The following is an 18,883-nucleotide window of genomic DNA, read 5'->3' as shown; positions in this document are numbered from 1 at the left end:
TCTACAACAGCTGCAACAGCGCTAATAAAAGCTGGAACACATCGACTACATGTACAAGACCACTGATGAACGATTGAATACAAACGCTACAATACCGCTGAAGCTAATGGCAGAATGCAAATTCTCTGACACGAACGGGCTGCCGAACTCCTCGTGTAGAGCTTTTTGTATTATCATGATCAGGCCGGTGAACTGACTCGGAACAACATTCCTGAATTACAACATGAAACACCGAGTTTGTGAAAACAATTAAGCAATCGTGCCTGTCCAAATTTTCAGCTAAGCCACTAATATCTGTTCATTTTACTTATTTATGTGTAAACTTCCAGACTGTTTTAAGTTCCTCCAGAACTCTCAACAAAAATTTAATAACACATCGTATACTTACTAAACTCTCATTTGAGCCCCGAACACAAATTTTATTTTAACTGTCAGCTATTAAAGAATGAACCTTTGCCCAGTAACTCCCCTTCATGAGTTTTTCATCCGAGTCTGATAGGATACATCAACATGACTTTTATTTTAGCCAAATAAAAAAAGAAATCACAGCTTTATCCTAGCGTACTCAGAAGCGTTAATGCCAGCAAATACTCTTGGTGGTACATACTGTAACTTGTTGTTGGACAGGTCCCTATACTAGACAAGTCAACCGCAAATAAGCGCACTCTTGAAGATGTTGTGGAAACTGATGCTTTGTTGGAAGAATATATACTCCTATTTCTTGAAGGTTCCTGTATCCGCCTTAAGCTCAGAAAACCCGAATTTTTCATGTCCCTAAAATTCAAATCAATGAGTGATTGATTATCAAGCCCTGGGGATTATCTATAAGTGGGTTGAAATTTCCTTCCACGATTTGCTTTCGACCCTCTTGACATTGTTCAGAAAAATTAATGTTCAAATAAAAACTTCGGCCATCATGAAGATGGCTTAGAACGCAGCTTAGTTTGCTAAACAACAGCTAAACTCTGTTTAAATAACTTGCCTTTTAAATTCGATTGAAAAGCAGTAGAAAAAGGTGGTTCCAGACCCTTCGCCGAACAGGGGAGGGGGTTCTTAAATGCCGATATTTTGTCTGTTAAGAGAAATAAGACAAGCTTCCAGAACACAGGGAAATACTTAAAATATACAGTTTAAGGTGGCTGAACACAGTTTTGATACCTTTGTTTCTTTCACCATTTTCTCTAAAACCCTTGATCTCTCGGTCGCCAAAACTGGCAGCAAGCAAGTTAACAACACAAAATTTGGTGTTTTGAAAGTTAAGCTGACGTATGTATCGTTGTCATGGCGACACGAATAGATATAAAGAGGCAATTAAAATCCGTTTTGTTTCTTTGTGGAAAATCTAGTCATTAGATTTTCTTTATAACTTGCATGCAACGAGCTTGTAACGATACTCACATGTTAACACCATTTTGATAACAATTTAACAGAGACCTTCCATTGTCCCTTGTTGAAGGTTCAATCGATTTTCTAGAATTTCCTTTGTTTAAAATCAATTTTTTTCAATACTCCAGTTACTTATTTCCTTACAGTCAAACTAAGTGAGGCGTACCCCTCAAGATTACATTAATGAATTGATCATTTGGATATTGAACCCGCCAGTTGTTTCAAGAATGTAATAATGAATTGATTATTGATTATTGAACCCGCTAGCCGTTTCACGAATGCAATAATGGATTTATTATTTGAATATTGAACCCGATAGCCGTATCTGTTTTGAAAAAGCGCGGATCATTGTTCAAATTAGAAGTCCATTTCTGAAGTCCAATAAGATTGTTCTATTTGACGAGGAATCTTGAAAATGAACAAACTGCACTGTAAAAACACTGCGAAAACAGTCGATCGCAAATATTAACGAAATAAAGAAAGTCTTGCGATGGCTTCGCCGTAAACTATTTTGTTCGACCTTGAATACACACAAGAATTTTTACGAGTTCGTCAAGATGTAAATAGGCGAGAAAAGCTCTCGATAACATTCCATCTACAACATTTACAAGAAGTTCTACACAAGACTCGAACTCACCCTTCCCCTCATGTATGACGCCATGTTGAAATAGTTCCGATCCATCATCATGTGTTCGCATAATCCAATCAGAAATATACCTCTGATTTAAACAACGATCCGCGCTTTTTCAAAACGAATACGGCTATCGGGTTCAATATTCAAATAATCAATCCATTATTGCATTCTTGAAATGGTTAGCGGGTTCCATATTCAAATATTAAATTCGTTATTGCGCTAGTGAAACGATTAGCGGGTTCAATATGCAAATAATCAAATCATTAATGCAATCCGGAGGGGTACGCCTCACTTAGTTTGACTGTAAGTATTTCCGTGCCAAATTGCGTGAGATTCTAATGAGTGGTTCTCAAGAAATACGCATATTTCCGAGAAAGCAAGTTTTCATTCAATCGCAATTTTTTTACTCACTACGCATGCGCTGCATTTAACTGGGTTCTTTCAGTAACGACGAAAAAGCTGAGAATTGCTGGGTTCTTTGCACCGTAAACTTATTCTAACATATCTTTGTAAGAAAATATTAAAGCCCTCAATCACCGCGCCAACTATAGAGAAAAATAGCACAGACAGTGCGGTTACGTGTTGTGTAAATAAAATGACCGCTCTATTGACGGCATGTTTGTTTTTTACAATCCTTGTGCGCGCGCTGAGTTGCATCAGCAAAAGCGCGCGCGAAAACTGTGTTCAGCCACTTTAAGTGCCACTCCCGCTAGAAGTGGGTCCTCTCGACTGGCCGGCCAAAAAAAAATGTCCTTAATTTTTTTCCTTTGAAAAGGGTTTAGGACAAATGTATCAAAGATAGTTTAGTTGTTTTCCAATTCTGTTTTTTTTGCCTCGCCACAAGCGAAAGTTAACTTTTGGATACACCACCCGTGTAAACAACGATCAAAAGTGTAAATTTCACGAATTTTGTCGAGCGTGCTGCGACTGCGGTAGTGTTGCTCAGGGAATTCTCTCTTGCTTCAAGTTACTAGCTATAATTCTGTCATTTCACAGAAAAATATGGAAACTTCCCTTGAAATTATTTTCATACCAACGTGATCCGAAGAGACCCTTCCCTTCGACATTAATTTGCATATCAAAAATGACCAATTTAAAACAAAGAATTCTCAAGATTTAGGCTTAAATAGGGCTAAACATACATATCGGACGCTAGTTTATACAGTAAGGAGGTCATCAATTGTTTCAAACCTGCAGGTATCTCTCTAGCTTTCATCCACCATCATCTTGAAAACAACGCAAGTCAGTGTCTTTACTTAATCGCGCACGTGTCAAAGCTCACTTGCATAATTCTAAAAAATGACGAAGATACGTCTTTGACCATTCAAACTTCGTTTGTTTGTCTTCTACGTTAGTTATCTTAGGTTTTCATAACAATTGGATGGAAATCAATTGCGAGTCGTCCTAAAACGTTGCATAAACGTGATCAGTCGTAACGCTTGCGTGAAAAAGTAAGCAAAGGGCGATCGGAGGGCGCTTCCTCGATAATTTTCCTTGAATCAGGTCAATAGCCACGTACAGAGTGGAGAAGATCAAAATTAAATAATCCAATTTGGCGTTCTGGTCATTTCAGATGTAAGGTGTCAGTTAAAAGGACACACAACCAAGTTAAAACATGTATGTTACAGTGTTATCTACAAAACAACCCTCTGCAAGAATTCTTGCTTTTTCTACCGAGGTTTAGCACACGGAATGTAATCAGAAGGCCCTCTTTTCTGAACATTTGCTGCCATAATTAGAGATTTTACGTTGTTACAATCCACAAAGTTCTTGAGGGACAAGCTTAATCATTACTTAGGAGGCAAACCCGGCCTGGTATGTTGCGTGACGTGATTGTGCTATTTGTCCATTTGTCCCATGACTTGTTACGCGCGCATGTAAATTGAAACTTAAAAGTAATTCATGTAACGAATTAGAACCAAAAGTTATAGATGGACTGAAATAAAAGAGTTAGGGACGACAACTGAGCTTACATTACTCTCCCCCCCCCCCCCACCCTTTTGAAGGTTCTAGCATACCTCGACCAGCCCTCTCGCTTTGGATGAGTCTTTTACCCATGTGTTTGTTTAGCGGAGAGAAGAGGATCTTCAGTTATTGATATGTTTTAAGAAATTTATCGCACAAAAATGTCTACTTGTCTCATGGAAAGCAAAGATTGTAGTGGATGCGGGTATTTAAGCGGAGCTTCAGTCCCGATATCTCTCCTGGAATGCCAGTACGGCGTATCAAGTCATTTCAAGTACCATCTATCCAGCGAAATCCTCGAGTACGAGTCAATTTTGCTTCGTTCCGGTCATTTTGGCTCCGAAAGGAAAATATAAAACGGAAGTTTGTATGTTCTAATCGGAACGTTTTGGGAAAACACTGGAAATGCGGTAAAAGTACTTGTCAGCATCCAGAGCACAAAGGAAAATATGAGGTAGTGAAAGGAGGCCGAGTATTCACCGCTAGACTGGCTAGAGATGTTTTCAAAATAATCAGAATGATAGTTCCCGTCGGATCAGGTGAGTACTATTTTCAATTCCTTGAATGCGAAGGTTATTATTTTATTAAAAATTGATTTGTGAGGGCCTAGCTACACCAGCAGGCAGTCTCCATAAGATCAAAAGACAATTTTTTTTCAAGACAAAAATTTATCTCTTGTTTTGCATCCGCTCAAGTTTAATACGGCTTTGTTTATTCAGTCGATTTTGTCCAGTTTTCACACGGTTTTATTTTTTTACTCGATTTTGTCCAGTTTTCATCCGAGAAAAATTTGTCGGCGGCGTGGTGGGAGATTTGCCCGCCAGAGCCAACATTTTTAAAGTCGAGACAAACCATTCACAATTGTAGTGTTGGTGATGACAGAAAATGTTTCGAGATAGACAACTTTTATGTTGGTGTGGTAGGCCAAAAAGTGTTAAAAGTTAGAAGCCGTTTTACAAGGAAAGTTTAATTAAGCCTTGCGATTCAAATAACGCTACTAACGTTTGCAACAGAGTGAAAAAATTTCCAATTATTTCCTCTTGATACAAGGAATTAGAGAGGAACAGGAGTAAGAACAAGAATAGGGAAAGGATGTCCAAATGAACATTACAATGAATAAAAAGGAATGGGAATAGGTAACAACAAATGAAAAATCCCTTTGTTTGGATCACATGGAAGAGAGATGTCGCGCTGTTTGCAATGTAATCGCTCCAAAAGACAGCGAAGAGTTATTGCAAGCATTCAAGGCTCCAATAACAAATGAAGTTTGCTCAAGTGACTTGAAGTCGCTGATAACCTCATACAAACAGGCACCTTCGAGGAACCTGAAAACACAGATCTTGAGTATATATGCAACGAGCTATTCTGCGAAATTCTTAAAGAAAATGCATCAGCCATTTGAAAAACTGAGCGATCGAAAAATTAAGAAAGCAAGGGCTCGTGCCAAAAATGTGGAAGCTGGTTTCAACGTCAACAAACTGCCACACCACAGAGTCCAAATAGACCTAGTGAAACTTGATCATTTTCTGTCTTTTGTAGACCAACCATATTTTAAAAAGGTGTGGCCTATGGAACAAGGACTTTAAAACTTGACTCTAGGGATCGTCTTGTCCTGCTAAATGTCATCAGAATTGTTGGACGATCAACGATGATTGTACAATCTCTCAGTTAAACACTGTTGCGAGGAGGTCTTTGACCCCCTTGGAAAATCATCGCTTTACAGAATTTTGCAAGCAAGAGAGCCCTCTCAAAGGCGATCCCTTAAAGGGCTAGACAACTCTCCTGCAAGAGGAGCGGAACGGTTTGAAGCAATGCACAAGATAGTGGAGGAATTGGAAGAGGGCGGGGCAACTGCAAAGTGGTGTGAAGACGTTCGGAAGAATCTGAAGGATGCAAAGCAATACCTGAAGACAGCGTATGGGATGCTCTGCCAAGAGGATAGCAGTCGTTGGCATGAGCATTGTATGCGTGTATGCGTTTTTCTCTAAGCTATCCCCAAAACCCCGAGTTTCAAGGAAGTTGTTCCCAAGAACCTCAAGCTAACTGTGATAGTTGCGAAAGTTTGAAATCCGTGATTCAGGCAATCGGAAATGAAATTGAATCTCCTTTGATAACTTTTGACAGCACAGAGAAGAAAGAAGACCTGAAGCACGACCATAGTTAAGCCAGAGGGGCGATTCTTTAGTGGAAGGCGCATATAATCTGGACAAAGAATCAAGAGAGAATAAAACAGAATTTGCTCGCCTCCCTCCGAAAAAATGCCTCCTTCATTGTCATGCTGGGCCATCAAGTTCATCCAACTAAAGTACAGGGAAAAGCAGTCTGAGTGGTTTGGAAAGAGAGGAATAAACTGGCATGTCAGTTCAGTTATTACGAGGAATGCAGAGGACAACGGCCTTGAGATCATGTCATATGTTCATCTTTTTTAAAGTGGTGCCTAAGACTGGAACACGGTTTACGCAATTCTGAAAAAACCTCGGTAAAATCAAGCCTACCGCAAATAAAGTATTTTTGCGATCAGATGGCGCAGACTGTTACCACAACAACAATCTAAGTGTAGCTGCCTCTAACGTTGGTTTACGCGCTGGAATCAAGGTGATGAGGTAAGATGAGAATGCGTTTTGATTACAACGCGAAAAAATTCTTTCAAAAACATGCAAATTCATAGCTTAATCGACTTCAGAACTTTTAAGTTAAAACTTTCTTGCTGTCTCTGTCCATTATAGTAACTTATATTTCAGAGCCGATGCAAACAACCTTGATGAAAATCTTTTGATAATACAACGCAGGAACATGATTATCCTCTCCACCCTTAAAACGTTGCATACCGCCGACCCCCTTGCTTAAAGGCAGATTAAAATGTATTTTAATAAATCTCTCTAGCTCACATGCTATTGCTATACGCACAATACGTGTAGCGAATGAATGCTTACTTTCTCGAAGGACATCCTGAGAGAGTTCAACTGCGCAGGTATTTATTTATTGCGGAGTTGCCCTTTTATTGCTTCCTCTTTAGCATCGTTAAAAGTATAATTTTCATATTAACATTTTCATGATGAGTGGAATGTGTTAATAGAGGCAGGAGAATACACTAAGCCTACCTAGTAACATCTGTATTAGTATGGCAGGTATTGATAGATCAGTTATTCTAACCGAGATACTTCCTTTTCTAATTCTCAGGGTGTGATTTTTCCGAACCACAATCTGGCAAGGATGTTTGCGATCGCATCATTAGTCCAATGAAAGGGGCAATTCGTAAATATTTCAATGAAGGCCATAACATTTTGACGGCACCTGACATGCACGTAGCATTAAAAGTGAGACAATTGATAGGAACGTCAGCTGCTGTTTACGAAATTGTTAGTGATAGAAAGGAACTCAGAATTAAGGGTATCAATAATTTCAGCTTTTCCACAATTTTGCGTTTAAAAAGGATGGTCTTTGACTCTCAACAGCCAATGAGGTCGGTAAGGACAAATTAATACCATGGTCAGAGCTCATCCATGAGAGGCATGACCTCATTGTGTCAAAGGAAGTAGAAAATCATGGTTTCTTCGTCACAGCTCCACGGGCCATAAAAAAGAATCGCAATCATAGCCGAAGTTCCAGCGATGATAAAGAGGACATGCTATTTCACTGCCCATAACAAGATTGCGGCTCTTAGTTCACTTCTTCAGAAGAACTCCAAGATCATGTGCACCTCGGGGAGCACAGCAAGAAAGAAGCATCAGCGAGCCTTTGCGACGGCCTTAGACGTGACTGGGCAATGAGATTTTCCTCTCTAACTCTTGAATCAAAGATAGCAACACCCGAGGTGACGGTCGAAGTTGAACTGACTAAAGTGTGCAAGATGGGCTGGGCCCTTCAGAGACCGGAGGGTAGTGGAACAAGATTCACCGAGAAAGTGAAAGGGTATCTTTCAAGTAGGTTTCAAACCGGTGAAAGAATGAGCGGAAAAGCCGATCCCGCGCAAGTTGCGACAGAAATGAGAAAGGCGAAAGAGGCAGATGGTACAAGAATATTCACCAGAAATTAATGGCTAACGAGGAGCCAGGTTCAAAGCTTCTTTTCGAGTCTTTCTGCTTTGTAACGAAGAAAAACCACAGTCCCAAAAGATTCAGAACAGGATGCAAACGACGACGATGACGACGACGACACGGCGACGACAAAAGTCTTATCGAAGAAGAAAGCGGTTACCTTGAACACGAAGCAAGGAAAAAGGATGTAGAGGGTGTTATTTCCGAAATCGGACTTGCTCATCCAATATTATCTGATGGGCATAATATTTGCGAACATATTACAAATGACACGTAGGGAAGTTTAAAGTCACCACTTTGAGGGAAATCCGTACATTTTTTTAAATTTTTCTCAAAAGGCAGAGATTTGAAGGCCACCTTACTCAAGAAACTAAGTGACATGGAAACCGAATGCATATGTTTCCAAGAAATTTAGGAAGGCTATTTCTAACTCTGTGCTTCATTCCATTGCATGACTTTCCATCGCTACATTAACTAGTTTTCAGGTATTTTATATGTGGAGATAACTTACATTCGCTGTGGGGATAGTAAATGGAAACAGAAGCTAAGAGACCTGCCACTATTTATCACCAGGGGTGGAGGATTTTGAGGGGATCACGTGGTTGTTAAGGTAAACGATAAGGTGTCGCCAAAAGAATTTAAAGGAGGACAGATGAAGTGGCTATATACTGCCATTGTGAGGTGGGGGTTATACGAATGTCACAGAGCCTTAAGGCGGGTTTAGGTGGAATTTATTGTAATACTACTAAAATTCTCCGATTCCCTCCTGTACCCCTCCCGGTTTATAAATAATTACCGGTCTCCAGCTTCGACTGATTGCATCGCGAAATGCATCATACATTTCAAGACAAAAGTATTGAGACAAAAAGATTTAGCCTTGTAATAATGGAAAATGTGGCAGGGGAATTACTAACGTTTCGCTATTATTAACTTCTTGGATATCCTTATCATCAATAAAGTACCTCAAAGCTGAGAAGTGTGTCACGGAAAGTCTGAACTACCATTTACGAAATTATCTTTACGCAGAAGGTTGTTTTGTAAATAACACGGTAACGTACATGTATTATAACTTGTTTAAGTTTCCTTTTAAGCAACACAGTGTGTCTGAAATGAGCAGAATGCCAAATTGTATTCTTTAATTTTGATCTTCTCCACTCTGTACGTGGCTATTGACCTGATTCAAAGAAAATTACCGAGGAACTTCCGATCGCCTTTGTTTACGTTGTCGTGCAAGCCTTACGACTGGTCATGTTTATGCAACGTTTTAGGACGACTTGCTTTTTTTTCCATCCAATTGTTATGAAAACCTAAAATACTTACCTAGAAGATAAACAAATAAAGTTTGAACGGTGAAAGACATATCATAGATCATTTTTTCAGAACTATGCAAATGAGCTTTGACACGTGCGCGATTAAGTACAGACATTGATTTGCGCTGTTTTCAAGAGGATGGTGGATGAAAGCTAGAGAGATACCCGCAGGTTTGAAACAATCGGTGACCTCCTTGGTGTATAAACTATCCTCCGATATGACTGTTTAGCCCGATCTACACCTGCATTTTGAGAATTCTTTGTATTAAATTGGTTAGTTTTTGATATAAAAATTAAGGTCGAAGAGAAGGGTCTCTTCTGATCAAGCTGGTATGACTAGGATTTCAAGTGAGGTTTCCATATTTTTTCTGTGAACTGAGTGAACATAGCACTTGAAGCAAGAGAGAATCCCGTGAACTATACCATTGCAGTCGCAGCACGCTCGACAAAAGCTGTGAAATTTACCCTTTCGATCGTTCTCTACACGGGTGGTCAAGCCAAAAGTCAATTTTCGCTTATGGTGAAGCAAAAACAGAGAGTTGGAAAAATACCAAACTATTTTTGAAATGTATGTCCTAAACCCTTTTCATAGGAAAAAAATGAAGGAAAATTGTTTTGGACGGGAAGTCGAGAGGACCGCTCTTAGCGGGAGTGGCACTTAATTATGCTGATAAAAGAACTAGAGTTGCTTAATCAATGGAACAGTGACTGACACTGTGAAAAAAATGGTTTCTTGCTCTGTATCAAAACAGATGATTCAGTCAGGTTTTCTTATTGTAAAACCTCCACTGAAAGCTTTATTACAAACATGCTCTGTCGATTTAAATCGTTCGCTCGCGGCAATCAAGAAAAACGTCCACTAAGGGTTTGAAAGAAACTTTGTTACAGCGTGCTGAATTGTTCATGCACGTATTTTTGTGAAAATTCGGGTGTTCGAAGCGACAGCAAAGAAATCACAAACGGTCCTTTTAAAAAAACATCATGTTAAAGAACAATGTTGATCCGTAGTGATTGATATAAATTGTAATTTGGATAAAGAGAAACTCCACGACTACAACATTTGCATATTGCATGACAAAGTAAACAATTCACAAGTTCCTGATAGATATAGATTATGGGATGCTATTTTTAACATTATCGAGTGTCTTTATTTACACTTCTGAGATTTAACCCAGTTTTACTAATTTCCAATGATACTAAGGCGCAATAGTATCGTTTATTTAGTCTTTTCTGAGATTGAAAACATCTGCACATTTAAGTATATTTTGTAAAAGTAATAATTTCAAAACCATGGGGCACGGATTTCGTTTAATAAGCTGGAATTCTCAAATTCAAAAAAGTATTTGTTGATATATTAACATAAACTTTAGGCGCTATCCTTTGACACCCGTATGGTCCATTATCTAACATCTGAAGCTGAGTGTTTACCGATTGAAATGTCTTATAACGATTAATCGGCGCTTGCGACCACTATAAGTTTGTATGTTATCTTCCTTTTCCATTTACCTCATAAATAGTTTAAACCATCTTCTTATCAGTTCTTACGAAATTGACAGATTTTAATTGTTCAGATTTATGGAACGAATTCAATTGAACTCGCGTATTGGGAACTTCAAGAAATATTTGAAATCATCTTTATAGCGAGTATCCTGCCAAGTTTTCTCTTTACATATTTCAACAGTTACCTTGTGAAACAAGAGGCTTTATGTGATCCTATATGAAGGAGTTTGATACAGTTAGAAAGCAGCGGCTCCTTGGTGATGTTTGGCTCTTTAGTTAGCCTCTGGTCAATTGATTGACTTCCCTTTTTTTCTTTTAATCCTAATCAACCTTGGTTTACAGTAAAAGAGGCTTACTTACAGCTTTAAGTACCCCAGGTAAGAAGTCCTGATGCTGGCAAACACTCCTGGCGGTAAATCCTGTAACTGGTTGTTGGACAGGTCCCTGAAATCAATACGGCACCTCAGCGAAGCGTGACTATGCTATCTAAATAATGTTTTCCATGGCCAATATCTTGAAAGCATACGATACTTTTTCAAGATACTATGAACGTTTTCTTTCTCCCCAAATACACATTAATGAATAGTTATTAACTTAGTTTGTCTTTTCTCTACCCTAGAGATCCTAATGCAAAATAAAATATCTCAATCAATTGGAAAAAATTTCACATTTCACATTGGTTTTCTAAGCAGTGGTACATTTTTTAAAGAGGGCGAATACATGCAGTGCTTGACGAAAAGTCAACGGAATGACAACTTGAAAGAAATGGAGAACATTCAACTTTTTAGATCATCTTTTCTTAATATCTTTCGGTAGCTTAGCTGGTCCTATATTCCAACCGTTTAATGAAACGCGAAGTGACCAGAAGTAAGTCGAAAGGGTAAGCAATTAAGGACTTAAGGGTGTCTTTCGGAGTTGATAAAGATGGAGCAGATGAACAGGAACGTAAATATTGGCATATGCAGCAGGAATATCGGTTACATTGTGGGTTTTTTAGTAGCGGCTGTCTTCATGCAGTCCAAAGCAGTGTTTTAGTGGTTGTTTTCAAGCGATTTTGATTGTTTTTGTGGCAATTGACGTTTAGCTTTCATCAGCAGCGTTATAGCTGTTGTCTTCCTCCTTCGACTATTTATCAACGGTTTTCCACCGTTTGTCTTCAAGCGTTCATCAGCACTTCTAAAGCGTTTAAAAACTTAAAAGTAATTCATGCAACGAATTAGAACCAAAAGTTATAGATGGACTGAAATAAAAGAGTTAGGGACGACAACTGAGCTTACATTACTCTCCCCCCCCCCCCCCCCCGCCCTTTTGAAGGTTCTAGCATACGTCGACCAGCCCTCTCGCTTTGGATGAGTCTTTCACCCATGTGTTTGTTTAGCGGAGAGAAGAGGATCTACAGTTATTGATATGTTTTGAGAAATTTATCGCACAAAAATGTCTACTTGTTTCATGGAAAGCAAAGATTGTAGCGGATGCGGGTATTTAAGCGGAGCTTCAGTCCCGATATCTCTCCTGGAATGCCAGTACGGCGTATCAAGTCATTTCAAGTACCATCTATCCAGCGAAATCCTCGAGTACGAGTCAATTTTGCTTCGTTCCGGTCATTTTGGCTCCGAAAGGAAAATATAAAACGGAAGTTTGTATGTTCTAATCGGAACGTTTTGGGAAAACACTGGAAATGCGGTAAAAGTACTTGTCAGCATCCAGAGCACAAAGGAAAATATGAGGTAGTGAAAGGAGGCCGAGTATTCACCGCTAGACTGGCTAGAGATGTTTTCAAAATAATCAGAATGATAGTTCCCGTCGGATCAGGTGAGTACTATTTTCAATTCCTTGAATGCGAAGGTTATTATTTTATTAAAAATTGATTTGTGAGGGCCTAGCTACACCAGCAGGCAGTCTCCATAAGATCAAAAGACAATTTTTTTTCAAGACAAAAATTTATCTCTTGTTTTGCATCCGCTCAAGTTTAATACGGCTTTGTTTATTCAGTCGATTTTGTCCAGTTTTCACACGGTTTTATTTTTTTACTCGATTTTGTCCAGTTTTCATCCGAGAAAAATTTGTCGGCGGCGTGGTGGGAGATTTGCCCGCCAGAGCCAACATTTTTAAAGTCGAGACAAACCATTCACAATTGTAGTGTTGGTGATGACAGAAAATGTTTCGAGATAGACAACTTTTATGTTGGTGTGGTAGGCCAAAAAGTGTTAAAAGTTAGAAGCCGTTTTACAAGGAAAGTTTAATTAAGCCTTGCGATTCAAATAACGCTACTAACGTTTGCAACAGAGTGAAAAAATTTCCAATTATTTCCTCTTGATACAAGGAATTAGAGAGGAACAGGAGTAAGAACAAGAATAGGGAAAGGATGTCCAAATGAACATTACAATGAATAAAAAGGAATGGGAATAGGTAACAACAAATGAAAAATCCCTTTGTTTGGATCACATGGAAGAGAGATGTCGCGCTGTTTGCAATGTAATCGCTCCAAAAGACAGCGAAGAGTTATTGCAAGCATTCAAGGCTCCAATAACAAATGAAGTTTGCTCGAGTGACTTGAAGTCGCTGATAACCTCATACAAACAGGCACCTTCGAGGAACCTGAAAACACAGATCTTGAGTATATATGCAACGAGCTATTCTGCGAAATTCTTAAAGAAAATGCATCAGCCATTTGAAAAACTGAGCGATCGAAAAATTAAGAAAGCAAGGGCTCGTGCCAAAAATGTGGAAGCTGGTTTCAACGTCAACAAACTGCCACACCGCAGAGTCCAAATAGACCTAGTGAAACTTGATCATTTTCTGTCTTTTGTAGACCAACCATATTTTAAAAAGGTGTGGCCTATGGAACAAGGACTTTAAAACTTGACTCTAGGGATCGTCTTGTCCTGCTAAATGTCATCAGATTTGTTGGACGATCAACGATGATTGAACAATCTCTCAGTTAAACACTGTTGCGAGGAGGTCTTTGACCCCCTTGGAAAATCATCGCTTTACAGAATTTTGCAAGCAAGAGAGCCCTCTCAAAGGCGATCCCTTAAAGGGCTAGACAACTCTGCTGCAAGAGGAGCGGAACGGTTTGAAGCAATGCACAAGATAGTGGAGGAATTGGAAGAGGGCGGGGCAACTGCAAAGTGGTGTGAAGACGTTCGGAAGAATCTGAAGGATGCAAAGCAATACCTGAAGACAGCGTATGGGATGCTCTGCCAAGAGGATAGCAGTCGTTGGCATGAGCATTGTATGCGTGTATGCGTTTTTCTCTAAGCTATCCCCAAAACCCCGAGTTTCAAGGAAGTTGTTCCCAAGAACCTCAAGCTAACTGTGATAGTTGCGAAAGTTTGAAATCCGTGATTCAGGCAATCGGAAATGAAATTGAATCTCCTTTGATAACTTTTGACAGCACAGAGAAGAAAGAAGACCTGAAGCACGACCATAGTTAAGCCAGAGGGGCGATTCTCTAGTGGAAGGCGCATATAATCTGGACAAAGAATCAAGAGAGAATAAAACAGAATTTGCTCGCCTCCCTCCGAAAAAATGCCTCCTTCATTGTCATGCTGGGCCATCAAGTTCATCCAACTAAAGTACAGGGAAAAGCAGTCTGAGTGGTTTGGAAAGAGAGGAATAAACTGGCATGTCAGTTCAGTTATTACGAGGAATGCAGAGGACAACGGCCTTGAGATCATGTCATATGTTCATCTTTTTTAAAGTGGTGCCTAAGACTGGAACACGGTTTACGCAATTCTGAAAAAACCTCGGTAAAATCAAGCCTACCGCAAATAAAGTATTTTTGCGATCAGATGGCGCAGACTGTTACCACAACAACAATCTAAGTGTAGCTGCCTCTAACGTTGGTTTACGCGCTGGAATCAAGGTGATGAGGTAAGATGAGAATGCGTTTTGATTACAACGCGAAAAAATTCTTTCAAAAACATACAAATTCATAGCTTAATCGACTTCAGAACTTTTAAGTTAAAACTTTCTTGCTGTCTCTGTCCATTATAGTAACTTATATTTCAGAGCCGATGCAAACAACCTTGATGAAAATCTTTTGATAATACAACGCAGGAACATGATTATCCTCTCCACCCTTAAAACGTTGCATACCGCCGACCCCCTTGCTTAAAGGCAGATTAAAATGTATTTTAATAAATCTCTCTAGCTCACATGCTATTGCTATACGCACAATACGTGTAGCGAATGAATGCTTACTTTCTCGAAGGACATCCTGAGAGAGTTCAACTGCGCAGGTATTTATTTATTGCGGAGTTGCCCTTTTATTGCTTCCTCTTTAGCATCGTTAAAAGTATAATTTTCATATTAACATTTTCATGATGAGTGGAATGTGTTAATAGAGGCAGGAGAATACACTAAGCCTACCTAGTAACATCTGTATTAGTATGGCAGGTATTGATAGATCAGTTATTCTAACCGAGATACTTCCTTTTCTAATTCTCAGGGTGTGATTTTTCCGAACCACAATCTGGCAAGGATGTTTGCGATCGCATCATTAGTCCAATGAAAGGGGCAATTCGTAAATATTTCAATGAAGGCCATAACATTTTGACGGCACCTGACATGCACGTAGCATTAAAAGTGAGACAATTGATAGGAACGTCAGCTGCTGTTTACGAAATTGTTAGTGATAGAAAGGAACTCAGAATTAAGGGTATCAATAATTTCAGCTTTTCCACAATTTTGCGTTTAAAAAGGATGGTCTTTGACTCTCAACAGCCAATGAGGTCGGTAAGGACAAATTAATACCATGGTCAGAGCTCATCCATGAGAAGCATGACCTCATTGTGTCAAAGGAAGTAGAAAATCATGGTTTCTTCGCCACAGCTCCACGGGCCATAAAAAAGAATCGCAATCATAGCCGAAGTTCCAGCGATGATAAAGAGGACATGCTATTTCACTGCCCATAACAAGATTGCGGCTCTTAGTTCACTTCTTCAGAAGAACTCCAAGATCATGTGCACCTCGGGGAGCACAGCAAGAAAGAAGCATCAGCGAGCCTTTGCGACGGCCTTAGACGTGACTGGGCAATGAGATTTTCCTCTCTAACTCTTGAATCAAAGATAGCAACACCCGAGGTGACGGTCGAAGTTGAACTGACTAAAGTGTGCAAGATGGGCTGGGCCCTTCAGAGACCGGAGGGTAGTGGAACAAGATTCACCGAGAAAGTGAAAGGGTATCTTTCAAGTAGGTTTCAAACCGGTGAAAGAATGAGCGGAAAAGCCGATCCCGCGCAAGTTGCGACAGAAATGAGAAAGGCGAAAGAGGCAGATGGTACAAGAATATTCACCAGAAATTAATGGCTAACGAGGAGCCAGGTTCAAAGCTTCTTTTCGAGTCTTTCTGCTTTGTAACGAAGAAAAACCACAGTCCCAAAAGATTCAGAACAGGATGCAAACGACGACGATGACGACGACGACACGGCGACGACAAAAGTCTTATCGAAGAAGAAAGCGGTTACCTTGAACACGAAGCAAGGAAAAAGGATGTAGAGGGTGTTATTTCCGAAATCGGACTTGCTCATCCAATATTATCTGATGGGCATAATATTTGCGAACATATTACAAATGACACGTAGGGAAGTTTAAAGTCACCACTTTGAGGGAAATCCGTACATTTTTTTAAATTTTTCTCAAAAGGCAGAGATTTGAAGGCCACCTTACTCAAGAAACTAAGTGACATGGAAACCGAATGCATATGTTTCCAAGAAATTTAGGAAGGCTATTTCTAACTCTGTGCTTCATTCCATTGCATAACTTTCCATCGCTACATTAACTAGTTTTCAGGTATTTTATATGTGGAGATAACTTACATTCGCTGTGGGGATAGTAAATGGAAACAGAAGCTAAGAGACCTGCCACTATTTATCACCAGGGGTGGAGGATTTTGAGGGGATCACGTGGTTGTTAAGGTAAACGATAAGGTGTCGCCAAAAGAATTTAAAGGAGGACAGATGAAGTGGCTATATACTGCCATTGTGAGGTGGGGGTTATACGAATGTCACAGAGCCTTAAGGCGGGTTTAGGTGGAATTTATTGTAATACTACTAAAATTCTCCGATTCCCTCCTGTACCCCTCCCGGTTTATAAATAATTACCGGTCTCCAGCTTCGACTGATTGCATCGCGAAATGCATCATACATTTCAAGACAAAAGTATTGAGACAAAAAGATTTAGCCTTGTAATAATGGAAAATGTGGCAGGGGAATTACTAACGTTTCGCTATTATTAACTTCTTGGATATCCTTATCATCAATAAAGTACCTCAAAGCTGAGAAGTGTGTCACGGAAAGTCTGAACTACCATTTACGAAATTATCTTTACGCAGAAGGTTGTTTTGTAAATAACACGGTAACGTACATGTATTATAACTTGTTTAAGTTTCCTTTTAAGCAACACAGTGTGTCTGAAATGAGCAGAATGCCAAATTGTATTCTTTAATTTTGATCTTCTCCACTCTGTACGTGGCTATTGACCTGATTCAAAGAAAATTACCGAGGAACTTCCGATCGCCTTTGTTTACGTTGTCGTGCAAGCCTTACGACTGGTCATGTTTATGCAACGTTTTAGGACGACTTGCTTTTTTTTCCATCCAATTGTTATGAAAACCTAAAATACTTACCTAGAAGATAAACAAATAAAGTTTGAACGGTGAAAGACATATCATAGATCATTTTTTCAGAACTATGCAAATGAGCTTTGACACGTGCGCGATTAAGTACAGACATTGATTTGCGTTGTTTTCAAGAGGATGGTGGATGAAAGCTAGAGAGATACCCGCAGGTTTGAAACAATCGGTGACCTCCTTGGTGTATAAACTATCCTCCGATATGACTGTTTAGCCCGATCTACACCTGCATTTTGAGAATTCTTTGTATTAAATTGGTTAGTTTTTGATATAAAAATTAAGGTCGAAGAGAAGGGTCTCTTCTGATCAAGCTGGTATGACTAGGATTTCAAGTGAGGTTTCCATATTTTTTCTGTGAACTGAGTGAACATAGCACTTGAAGCAAGAGAGAATCCCGTGAACTATACCATTGCAGTCGCAGCACGCTCGACAAAAGCTGTGAAATTTACCCTTTCGATCGTTCTCTACACGGGTGGTCAAGCCAAAAGTCAATTTTCGCTTATGGTGAAGCAAAAACAGAGAGTTGGAAAAATACCAAACTATTTTTGAAATGTATGTCCTAAACCCTTTTCATAGGAAAAAAATGAAGGAAAATTGTTTTGGACGGGAAGTCGAGAGGACCGCTCTTAGCGGGAGTGGCACTTAATTATGCTGATAAAAGAACTAGAGTTGCTTAATCAATGGAACAGTGACTGACACTGTGAAAAAAATGGTTTCTTGCTCTGTATCAAAACAGATGATTCAGTCAGGTTTTCTTATTGTAAAACCTCCACTGAAAGCTTTATTACAAACATGCTCTGTCGATTTAAATCGTTCGCTCGCGGCAATCAAGAAAAACGTCCACTAAGGGTTTGAAAGAAACTTTGTTACAGCGTGCTGAATTGTTCATGCACGTATTTTTGTGAAAATTCGGGTGTTCGAAGCGACAGCAAAGAAATCACAAACGGTCCTTTTAAAAAAACATCATGTTAAAGAACAATGTTGATCCGTAGTGATTGATATAAATTGTAATTTGGATAAAGAGAAACTCCACGACTACAACATTCGCATAATGCATGACAAAGTAAACAATTCACAAGTTCCTGATAGATATAGATTATGGGATGCTATTTTTAACATTATCGAGTGTCTTTATTTACACTTCTGAGATTTAACCCAATTTAACTAATTTCCAATGATACTAAGGCGCAATAGTATCGTTTATTTAGTCTTTTCTGAGATTGAAAACATCTGCACATCTAAGTATATTTTGTAAAAGTAATAATTTCAAAACCATGGGGCACGGATTTCGTTTAATAAGCTGGAATTATCAAATTCAAAAAAGTATTTATTGATATATTAACATAAACTTTAGGCGCTATCCTTTGACACCCATATGGTCCATTATCTAACATCTGAAGCTGAGTGTTTACCGA

At 39.2% G+C, this 18,883-nt stretch overlaps 1 protein-coding gene and 2 pseudogenes across 1 annotated transcript in view; 2 read left to right on the top strand and 1 right to left on the bottom strand.

The window, feature by feature from the left end:
- The window catches only part of LOC148742427 (uncharacterized), a 186,969-nt gene that overhangs the window by 138,483 nt on the left and 29,603 nt on the right, over positions 1-18,883 (bottom strand). Inside the window, exon 7 of the mRNA XM_088747416.1 lies at positions 11,193-11,276. Within this exon, the coding sequence (XP_088603542.1) occupies positions 11,193-11,276 (84 nt within the window). The remainder of the gene's footprint in view (positions 1-11,192; positions 11,277-18,883) is intronic.
- Positions 4,503-5,657, top strand: LOC148742429 (uncharacterized; annotated as a pseudogene).
- LOC148742428 (uncharacterized) lies at positions 11,757-13,777 on the top strand (annotated as a pseudogene).

Source organism: Stylophora pistillata, chromosome 1 (genome assembly GCF_964205215.1).
Source record: "Stylophora pistillata chromosome 1, jaStyPist1.2, whole genome shotgun sequence".
Lineage (NCBI taxonomy): Eukaryota > Metazoa > Cnidaria > Anthozoa > Scleractinia > Pocilloporidae > Stylophora > Stylophora pistillata.
The sequence above is the reverse complement of the archived record's forward strand: the minus strand, read 5'-3'. Positions and strand labels throughout refer to the sequence as shown.